This window comes from Lottia gigantea (genome assembly GCF_000327385.1).
Source record: "Lottia gigantea unplaced genomic scaffold LOTGIsca_94, whole genome shotgun sequence".
In the NCBI taxonomy this organism is placed as follows: Eukaryota; Metazoa; Mollusca; class Gastropoda; family Lottiidae; genus Lottia; species Lottia gigantea.
Genome location: NW_008711065.1, coordinates 556,455 through 568,270, shown reverse-complemented (window position 1 = coordinate 568,270; position 11,816 = coordinate 556,455). Strand labels below are relative to the sequence as shown.

Below are 11,816 nucleotides of genomic sequence, written 5' to 3'. Positions count from 1 at the left end.
TTAGGGTAAATTCTTGGGTTTAATAAACAACTGCTATCTGATAAATACTTTGTCTTCTAGAGTGTTAACAAACAGTGGTGGAATGAAGAACCAACGGATAAACAGACGGACATGTTTTGACGACACTCTACGTGTTTATATATAAAAAAATCAAAACAATTCTGATATCTCATTAATATTGGAATTAACAATAGATTCAATAATCAAAAATGGACCATTCAAATATTTTCTGGCTAATAAACCATAAGATAAAATTGAATAAAAATTTATCACAAATGCGAAAAAAATGAAAAAATATTAGCAAGAAATTATGATTATTAATAATGATTAGAATTTATGATCAAATCTTCAGATTTTATATGGCACGATTCCATTCTGTTAGAAATTACAGGAAGACGAATCATCAATTTTTGATATACCGGTACATATATTGCTTTTAGGGGATTGTCGTAAAGGCACAAAAACACTGAAGTTTTCGCAGATTTCAGATAGCTCTACTGTTTTGTATCATTCGTCGTTAATGCAGACGAGGGCCAAGTTCTATCCATATAATTTAATCAATGACCAGGGACCTCAAACCTTTTTAACATACTTCAAATTTGAAATAGCTAATACAGGTGAATATCAGAATAGTTCTATCATGATTCAAGATTTATTTGAGTTATGCTGATTCTTGTTTGAGTTTATAGGAATACAAACTGCCACGCTCTACTTGTTTCTGTTCAGACGTTACTCTCCGTTTTTTATGTTGGGGTTCATTTGAGTCTTTAGGTTCACCATAGCCTCCTCCTCCTGGTGTTTCTAGATGGAAAATGTCCTGTAATTTTAAAACAAATAAAAGTTACTTTAGATTCCTCTGTTGAGTCTTTTCTCGTGATTGCGGGCATACGAAGAAAATGATCGCCGACGAGACAAAAGTCGTCGACAAACTGTTATAAATCCTGTCGATGACGTGATAAATTTGCTGTTATGTATAAATAATAGAACATACCCCAGCTTGTACATCTACTGAGTTTTTACCACCCACGTTCACAATTCTACCATCTTTATAAAACATCAGATTCACACCTTTTTTACCTGGTAAACCTCCTTTAATACAATATAATAACACACATAATATATATATCATGATATTGAGCCTTGTCTGAAACCTTTTATTTCAGCTAGAATAAATAGCCTAGTAATAAACGTTACAGAAATCAGACTTTGGTGTACAGAAAAAAATCCGTACAAGCTAAACAATTCCAGCAATCAAAACTCTTATCCAAAGATTGGCAAAATCTGGAGCAAAGGTAGTATAGTAGTGGTTTCCTCCACTACAAGAGAAGTACCGACAGGTGTAGATAGGTGTATCCTTTCTCAAAATATTATGGACTGTTTGTGGTTTGTTTTAAAGGTTGTGAAACAATGAGCGTTTAATTCCGTTTAAAAAACTGCGCACTATACTCGCAATTATACAGTATATATATAAAAAAAAACTACAAGAGTACAAACAGAACCCACCGTTTATACCATATGGTTGATAGACTCTACGTTCTGATAATACAGATAGGGTTAAAGGTCGTCTGAATAATAATTCTCTGACCACACCTTCCCCACCCCGGTACTGCCCCTCTCCACCTGTACCAGGATTCAGGTAAAAACATTTCAATATCACTGGATATCTGGAACAAAACAGAAATCATCTCAGTCTGATAAACTGGTCAACCTACTCTAAATATCTAGAGATGGCTATTGTAATTTAAAAACTGTGTGAACATCAATACTGCATTGCTGGGTTAAATCACCGCCTTCTTGAGGCGGAGGCAGAGGAAGAGACCAGTCAAGACTTGCATTGTGGACAGTGGTATAGATAACAGATTTTAAATATAGATCAACAATTAAAAACTTCATCTCTTAAAGGGAAACAACCACTTACCTTTTCTCGATGATTTCAGCATCAGTTATTCTGGTGTTGGTCATGTGACTGTGTATTCCACCCCGACCATCCCATGTCGGCCCCTGAAAATAATTATTCAATAGATCAATAATGACATATCAGATGTTATATACATTTTCAGAAGTGATTTTCGTTTTTGCGTTTCAGTATTTGTCAGAGATTGATACCATCAATTCATTGAATTCATACTGAAAAATTCGAACTTACAGCACCAGCTCCCCCTGCTACAGTTTCATAATATCCAACATCTTTATCTCCAAACGTTATGTTATTCATACAACCCTAAAATATAGTTATCATGCAAACATTATGTTATTCATACAACCCTAAAATATAGTTATCATACAAACATTATGTTATTCATACAACCCTAAAATATAGTTATCATACAAACGTTATGTTATTCATACAGCTCTAAAATATAGTTATCATACAAACGTTATGTTATTCATACAGCTCTAAAATATAGTTATCATACAAACGTTATGTTATTCATACAGCCCTAAAATATAGTTATCATACAAACGTTATGTTATTCATACAGCCTTAAAATATAGTTATCATACAAACGTTATGTTATTCATACAGCTCTAAAATATAGTTATCATACAAACGTTATGTTATTCATACAGCCTTAAAATATAGTTATCATACAAACGTTAAGTTATTCATACAGCTCTAAAATATAGTTATCATACAAACGTTATGTTATTCATACAGCCTTAAAATATAGTTATCATACAAATGTTATGTTATTCATACAACCCTAAAATATAGTTATCATACAAACGTTATGTTATTCATACAGCTCTAAAATATAGTTATCATACAAACGTTATGTTATTCATACAGCCCTAAAATATAGTTATCATACAAACGTTATGTTATTCATACAGCCCTAAAATATAGTTATCATACAAACGTTATGTTATTCATACAGCCTTAAAATATAGTTATCATACAAACGTTATGTTATTCATACAACTCTAAAATATAGTTATCATACAAACGTTATGTTATTCATACAACTCTAAAATATAGTTATCATACAAACATTATGTTATTCATACAACTTTAAAATATAGTTCATGTAGTTTTAGCAAGGTTACGTTCATCGCATAACTGGCAGATTTTTCGACCCTGATCAATTGGCTAGTATAGATGGTCTAGAGCTGTTGATTTGGCTCTATTTTCAAGACATTAGTTGGTTATAATTCTAGTTAATTCTGAAATATTGTTATTTTTGTGTTTAACAAGAAAAGAACAATGAATTCAACTAAGTTACTGAAAAACTCTAGAAATATTAATATACAGTGTAATCTGTAAAAACACTCTTGTTTTAAACAAATCATTAGTTCAACTTTATAGGTATAATTCTAGTTAGTGTAAAAATATTGTTATTTTTGTCTTTTATTGTCACAATAATGGATTAAACAGCTTAGAAACTCTGTTATCATCTTCACAATATCAAGTTATTACCAACTTTGTACTGCAAAAACCAACTTCCTTGTATCACAATGTCAAGCTATTACGAACTTTTCATGTATCATGGAAGTTTGTAAATGTAGCAATTTAATTGGACTGTATATTATACGCTAGCTAATACAGCCAATCAGAGAACTCGACAAAAAGACTTTAAACAAAGGTCATAATGTTTACAACTTTACTGTCAAAGGCTATGATTGTATTCTCTGACAAACAATCCAATCAAATTGGGAAATAAGAAAGTTGGCTTCTGCAGTCAAGGTATAAGGCGAAGTTTGAACATCTTGACATTGTGAAGATGCTCTAGGAACAGATCAACAAACTTTCTGTCTAACATGAATTTAACATCTGGTGTACAGCCTGTCATGTTAATGTTTTTATTTTTACTTTAAAGTTACGTAAAAACTTATCAGTAAATATTCCATAAATTATAACAATCTAAAAACATGGTAGAGTGAACAGAGAAAAAATTTTTTTAATGTTAACATCTGTTGAGATTGTGTATTGAAAATGAAAAGAATAGGAGTTTTACACCCTTTTGATTAGTAATGAAAGGAAAACAGCTTGCAGTGGACAATGAGGGAATTAGAAAAGAGAGAAAAGAGGGAGTGGTTTGTAGGTAGACAGTGATTGGGATTAGAGTAGAAAAGAAGTTAAGAGTCAAGATTTTCAAACACAATACAGTGTAAAACACTGGACATACGAGACATAGAACAGTCTTTTTGTTTTTATTTTAAAAGAAAAGGAATTGAGTTTTACATCCTTTCTACAAATAAAGATTAGAAGAACAAAACATCCATTGTTTATAATCTGAATATAATACAGAGAAGAAATTAAAGTAGTTTAACTCAGGCATATAGTTAATAATTTCATTGAATTATTATTATATAAGTTGTTTCTTTTCTTGTTACAGAACTTGAAGGAACTTTTTGACCAATCACAGTCTCAAAGACTGCATTTTTTTTTCTGAGCTTATGATTAATAGTGTTCACAGCTCACCGGTGAAACTTGAGTCTTCAAATCTGTGTGTCCAGAATTACCTGTGTTTGAATGTTAAAATGACGACTCGTCAATTTAAGATACTCTGTGATATATAGAAAAGACATATATAGAAATAGTGAGTAAAATTCCTAGTTTTAAGGGATTTTAGTACATTTCTAGTTCTTCTGAATACTATTTACATATATTCAAGATTAAAATGAACCCCCAAATATGGCACACCTGTCCCTTTAAACACCACAACCACGATATAAAATATCTTACCTGAGAAGCAGCACAGACATTAAACGCCTTCAGGATGACGTCTACTATTCTCTGTGATGTAGTGACGTTACCACCGACTACTGCTGCGTTGTCGGACGGGTTCAATAAACATCCCTTCGGTGTTATAACGTTGACTGGTTTTAAACAACCCTATAATAAAAATATCTGTTTGGTGGGGGTGGTGCCAGATGAACCCAGCAGTCCACAGACTTAAGGTTTTTAAATGATCCAGGACATTGTACAACCAAAAGGTTTCTGATTTTTGGTGGCCTGAATCTGTTGATATAGGTATTATCAATGACTTCACCAAAAATGTTTTTAGTCATATGATAGCAGATTTTATGGTCCATTGGATTCCAATGCCTATGCCCCTTGTTTGAAATTGGGGCTATTACATCAAGAACCAGTTATGGAATGAAGCATCATGAAAATTATTGAAGAGATATTATGGCTGTTACCTGATTGAGAGGGACATTATGTCCTACCATACACCGTAAACAATATATCAATCCTGACAGAGCTACAGCTCTCGGAGCATTACTGTTACCATGGACTTCATATCCAGTCTTAGAGAAATCAAATACAGCAGTTCCCTAAAATATAGAAAGACAAAGGCATTGGCAGTAGCGTAAGAAATGAATTTAAAAATAGCAGTTGTTCTCTGTATTATAATATACAGTAACAGATTAGTTGACTGTTAATAAGGATGATGGACAAGAGAGACTCATTCAACTTGTCAAAGTGACTGTTAATAAGGATGATGGACAAGAGAGACTCATTCAACTAGTCAAAGTGACTGTTAATAAGGATGATGGACGAGAGAGACTCATTCAACTAGTCAAAGTATCAACAGGAACATTAGAATCTATTTGATACAACTAGACAATATATATTGTTCTTTCATTGTCATACAGAGTGAAGTAGATGAGAGTTTTGGTTTGATTTGTTATAAATGGGCACACTGAAAGCTAACAACTGTATGATAATACGCTGTAAGTTATTAGACCAGATTGACAACGAATGTTTTTATAGAATTGTAGGAGAAATGAGCAACAGATTTTATCTCTGATAAGTGTTTTATATTTCCTTCTATTTGAGTTTCATCAGCGGAGAAAACAAATAATTAAAAGAAGGTATTGCTTTAAGTTAAAGTCGAAGGAATCTTACAAGTGAATGCAGGGGTGATGGGAGTAGGTGTGATGGGCAGGGGGTAGTGCAGTGCCATGTAGTCCACACTTACATTAGTTTCGTTGATTTGAACATCCAGTCCTATTTTACTACCATTATCCATAAAGTCTTCAGCATATAGTCTAGTTTGTCCAGTTCTTTCTTTTGTTTCCTTGGCTATATCTTTTAACATATCTTTAACTGCTATTTCAGCATTGCTCTTTTAAAAACAAACAGAATATTCCAAGATTAGACTTTCATTTATAACAGTTTTGTGAATAACACTGAATATAGTTGAGGTGTTTTCTATAATTTTGTTAAATATTACTTATATTTTTGGGAAATTGGGAAATTCCGGAAGCACTAGGCAGAGGATGACGATTTTAATTTCTTACCTGAATGTACAACATGTAGGCTTTAACAACTTTTAAACTATATTCATTAATTAATTCACTCACTAACTGGATACCCTAAAATATCAAACCCACCCCGTAAAAAACAAAATTCAGTTTGTTCAAGCAGATACATAGTTATAAATAACATACTTTAGAAATATTTTCAGGTATAATCTATGACGATTCTGATTATGAAAATTGTGCATAAATTCCAGAATTAATTTCCTGGTGTTATTGGGAGATATAGTTGGTGTATGTTAACAGATATTAATTCAATCCTTGTTTCAGCCACTCAAGATACTGAGAGTTTTGATTGACTAATAGTTTAAATAATTACTCAGTTTGAACAACAATCCTACCTTTTGATTGGCTGCTATTTGAGCTCTCAGATCACTGAGATTATCAGACAAGTTTCGTGATGGGGAACTACCAGGATATTTACCAGGTTCATTGAAGGCAGCAATAACTTCTATAAATATAAATGTAATAAAATAGAGTATTATATCCTACTGTTCTGTATCTTATTGGACTAATGAAATGAAATAGAGTTTTATATCCTACTGTTCTGTATCTTATTGAACTAATGAAATGAAATAGAGTTTTATATCCTACTGTTCTGTACCATATTGAACTAATGAAATGAAATAGAGTTTTATATCCTACTGTTCTGTATCTTATTGAACTAATGAAATGAAATAGAGTTTTATATCCTACTGTTCTGTACCATATTGAACTAATGAAATGAAATAGAGTTTTATATCCTACTGTTCTGTATCTTATTGAACTAATGAAATGAAATAGAGTTTTATATCCTACTGTTCTGTATCTTATTGGACTAATGAAATAGAGTTTTATATCCTCTTGTTCTATATCTTATTAGACTAATGAAATGAAATAGAGTTTTATATCCTACTGTTCTGTATCTTATTGGACTAATGAAATAGAGTTTTATATCCTCTTGTTCTGTATCTTATTAGACTAATGAAATGAAATGGAGTTTTATATCCTACTGTTCTGTATCTTATTGAACTAATGAAATGAAATAGAGTTTTATATCCTATTGTTCTGTATCTTATTGAACTAATGAAATGAAATAGAGTTTTATATCCTACTGTTCTGTATCTTATTGGACTAATGAAATGAAATAGAGTTTTATATCCTACTGTTCTACATCTTATTGAACTAATGAAATGAAATAGAGTTTTATATCCTACTGTTCTGTATCTTATTGAACTAACGAAATGAAATAGAGTTTTATATCCTCTTGTTCTGTATCTTATTGGACTAATGAAATGAAATAGAGTTTTATATCCTACTGTTCTGTATCTTAATGAACTAATGAAATGAAATAGAGTTTTATATCCTCTTGTTCTGTATCTTATTAGACTAATGAAATGAAATGGAGTTTTATATCCTACTGTTCTGTATCTTATTGGACTAATGAAATAGAGTTTTATATCCTCTTGTTCTGTATCTTATTAGACTAATGAAATGAAATAGAGTTTTATATCCTACTGTTCTGTATCTTATTGGACTAATGAAATAGAGTTTTATATCCTCTTGTTCTGTATCTTATTAGACTAATGAAATGAAATGGAGTTTTATATCCTACTGTTCTGTATCTTATTGTACTAATGAAATGAAATGGAGTTTTATATCCTACTGTTCTGTATCTTATTGCACTAATGAAATGAAATAGAGTTTTATATCCTACTGTTCTGTATCTTATTGGACTAATGAAATAGAGTTTTATATCCTACTGTTCTGTATCTTATTGGACTAATGAAATAGAGTTTTATATCCTACTGTTCTGTATCTTATTGAACTAATGAAATGAAATAGAGTTTTATATCCTACTGTTCAGTATCTTATTGAACTAATGAAATGAAATAGAGTTTTATACCTTCTGTTCTGTATCTTATTGCACTAATGAAATGAAATAGAGTTTTATATCCTACTGTTCTGTATCTTATTGGACTAATGAAATAGAGTTTTATATCCTACTGTTCTGTATCTTATTGGACTAATGAAATAGAGTTTTATATCCTACTGTTCTGTATCTTATTGAACTAATGAAATGAAATAGAGTTTTATATCCTACTGTTCTGTATCTTATTGAACTAATGAAATGAAATAGAGTTTTATACCTTCTGTTCTGTATCTTATTGTACTAATGAAATGTAATAGAGTTTTATATCCTACTGTTCTGTATCTTATTGAACTAATGAAATGAAATAGAATTTTATATCCTACTGTTCTGTATCTTATTGTACTAATGAAATGAAATAGAGTTTTATATCCTATTGTTCTGTATCTTATTGTACTAATGAAATGAAATAGAGTTTTATATCCTATTGTTCTGTATGTTATTGAACTAAAGAAATAGAGTTTTATATCCTATTGTTCTGTATCTTATAATGAAATAGAGTTTTATATCCTATTGTTCTGTATCTTATTGGACTAATGAAATAGAGTTTTATATCCTATTGTTCTGTATCTTATTTGACTAATGAAATGAAATGGAGTTTTATATCCTATTGTTCTGTATCTTATTGGACTAATGAAATGAAATAGAGTTTTATATCCTATTGTTCTGTATCTTATTGGACTAATGAAATGAAATAGAGTTTTATATCCTATTGTTCTGTATCTTATTTGACTAATGAAATGAAATGGAGTTTTATATCCTATTGTTCTGTATCTTATTGGACTAATGAAATAGAGTTTTATATCCTATTGTTCTGTATCTTATTGGACTAATGAAATAGAGTTTTATATCCTATTGTTCTGTATCTTATTGAACTAATGAGAACTATAAAAATATAAACAATCAGGACAGACTACACTTATAAATAGAATTGAATATAGCAATAATTTCTGCAAAGGTTATGTAAGCCAATAAGAAATCCTGCATTAGTTAACCGTCTCATCTTTGGAATTCTAATGACCCGTGGTGGCTCACAAACCTGAAGATCCAGGGTTCAATCCCTGCATAGGTCGAGATAATACCTTCAGATTTTTCAACCCGGTTTCAGTGATGCAGATAGGAGAGGCTGACATGGGAAAAGCGTCTAGGCGTTCGGATGGGACAATAACACATTAAATAGCACGTTAAAATTCCCTCGACAGTTAGAAATTGAAAAAGAGCAGAAAACCTGAATTGTTTTGTAAGAATTTTTAAACATTCCAATGTGTATTACATTTTCTTATCAGATGGCATTGCCATTTAAATAACACGACCTAATCAATATTATTATTTATATAATTATAATTTACAAACAGATTCATTAAAAGCATTAAATATAAACCAATCAAAACAATCCTTTTTCTTAGGAGAGGAACTGTCTGTATTCCTATATAATAAAACAAGCTCCAATTACCCTTTTCTTTAAATACACCCTTATCTACAAGTTTAAATGTTTTAAATACAGCTCCCTCTTGTTGGATTGATGTAGAATGGGGTGGCATAGAACCAGGAGTTATTCCCCCTATATCAGCATGATGTCCTCGACTGGCTACGTAAAACACTGGTCTGGGCTCTCCTGGGTAGAAGACCTGAAATAATAACATTGAACAGTGCTCAGTTCTTTCTCTTAAAAGGGTTTGTCAAACTGGGGGCATACATTTAGACAGTGACAAAATGTTTCAAATTTTTCAAAAGTTTTTCCCACACCAAGCTATATTTAGAATAATCAGGATCATGAATATTGATGTCTACTTGGCCTAATGAAGATAGACAAAGTTCGCAGGATGAAATGAAATTTTTGGCAGGTCAGCAGTAGCGGTTGCTTTATACAATTAACTATGGGTATGGTTTATTTTACTAGATCTGTAAGAATAGATATTTTAATTTTCAAAATCAAAGGGAGACAAATATAATTTTCATAGGAAAATAACAGTCCCAGACAACAGGTAAATTATATATATCAAATATTGATATTGAGGGTATAATCTAGGAAAGATATCTATATACACACTAGTTAGCTTATTATAGAAGAGATTGTAAAGAGGTTTTCTTAACTTTTACCTTTTTTCACTTTTTATTTGGGACGCTGATGGCATCAATTTGCACCTTTCCAATATCTTAGAGCCTTTGCAATAGTGACATTATAACATGCTTAGTTTTAGTGGAATTGCAGGAATCACAGACTTCTGATTGAAGATTGAAGATTGGAATGGTACAAATCAATGCTTTCAATTTTCTCCATAAATAAAAAGAACGATAGGAAAACCTCTTTACAATCCTTAAAGTTGTCAATATCTACTTACTGGAGTAATAACAGTGAGATCTGGTAAATGACTTCCACCAGCCTGTGGATGATTACTCAATATTACATCTCCATCATTCAGATTCTCTCCCAATTCTTGCATCTGAAACAAAAAACATCATTAATTTCAAAGAGTTCACATAGTTAATGATATCTGTTTGGTATTTACTTATTGTCAGCTCAGCATATCTTTCAGAGAGTCCACATAGCTAATAATGTTTATTGTATTTAGGTTTGTCAACTTCTCTTTTATCAACTCAAGGTAAATGCCCGAAAATGCTAATGGTGAAAACAGATTAAAGAGATTTGCATGTATTTAAATTTCTAATACCACAATTGGAAGACTCTTTCAATCTGCCCATGTGAGAAACAATCCATTGTTTTTTGTCATATTTGTTTTTCAAACTGAATGTACTGGTCAAATGAAGGATTCTTTTATGGTTTGGCATTACTTTCGATTCTGACTTTTGAGTCGTGCTACAAGGGATTGAACGAAGAATTACTGCTTTCCTCAACCAATAAATACAAACAAATCTACATTCATCCTTTTTATTTACATTCGGTTATATCAAAGATTCTGTAACTGTACTTTAAGCAAATATAAACTCGGCAGCTGAGAATTGTTCTGGCATCTTGTCTACTTTTAGTTGAATATTTTTGTGTATTCATATGCATCATTTAGGTGATTTATGGTTCACTGTAGGGTGTGGAAATAAAATGTAAATACATTGTATATAGAAATTAAATGTTGAGTCTCACTTGTATTATTGGTGTGTCAACGCAATTGATCAAGTGACAACCTGAATACATAATTATGTATGTTTGTGGCGTGGTCAATTGCGTTTACACACCAATAATACTAGTGAGACTAAACATTACTTTTATTAATACAATTTTCACTGTTTTATATGATTGGTTCATTGCCACAAATCTTAGATTGCGTCTTGTTGTGCTTTGATGATGTCATAATGTTAAACTACAGTTTATAAAAAAATAAACCCCAGATTGTGTAACTGGTTCATTTACACCATGATTAACGCCATTGCCTCGTCACCAAAACATTGAGTGTAGTAATTTTAATCAATGATGTCGTTATTCATTGACGTCATTGTTTCAAATAGACGGTCTTCAATTAGTAGAACGGGAACCTGGCAAAATATTTCATTTGTCTGATACAAGCACCAAATTTTGCACAATAGTTCCTTATAATTTGATTTTTCAAATAAAACTGTGATCCACTTTGATTTCACATTTCTTGAAGATGGCACCCGAGATCATCCCGAATAAACAACATTTTAT

General features: G+C 31.2%; 1 protein-coding gene across 1 annotated transcript in view; it reads right to left on the bottom strand.

Annotated features, from left to right (window-relative positions):
• Positions 1-661: 661 nt before the first annotated feature.
• LOTGIDRAFT_134918 (hypothetical protein) overlaps positions 662-11,816 on the bottom strand; it is a gene marked incomplete at both ends in the record, with an annotated part of 29,606 nt that continues 18,451 nt past the window's right edge. Inside the window, 12 exons of the mRNA XM_009068806.1 lie at positions 662-817; positions 992-1,089; positions 1,504-1,664; positions 1,919-2,001; positions 2,147-2,221; positions 4,688-4,837; positions 5,146-5,280; positions 5,928-6,074; positions 6,250-6,324; positions 6,609-6,718; positions 9,630-9,804; positions 10,519-10,620. Of these exons, the coding sequence (XP_009067054.1) occupies positions 662-817; positions 992-1,089; positions 1,504-1,664; positions 1,919-2,001; positions 2,147-2,221; positions 4,688-4,837; positions 5,146-5,280; positions 5,928-6,074; positions 6,250-6,324; positions 6,609-6,718; positions 9,630-9,804; positions 10,519-10,620 (1,467 nt within the window). The remainder of the gene's footprint in view (positions 818-991; positions 1,090-1,503; positions 1,665-1,918; positions 2,002-2,146; positions 2,222-4,687; positions 4,838-5,145; positions 5,281-5,927; positions 6,075-6,249; positions 6,325-6,608; positions 6,719-9,629; positions 9,805-10,518; positions 10,621-11,816) is intronic.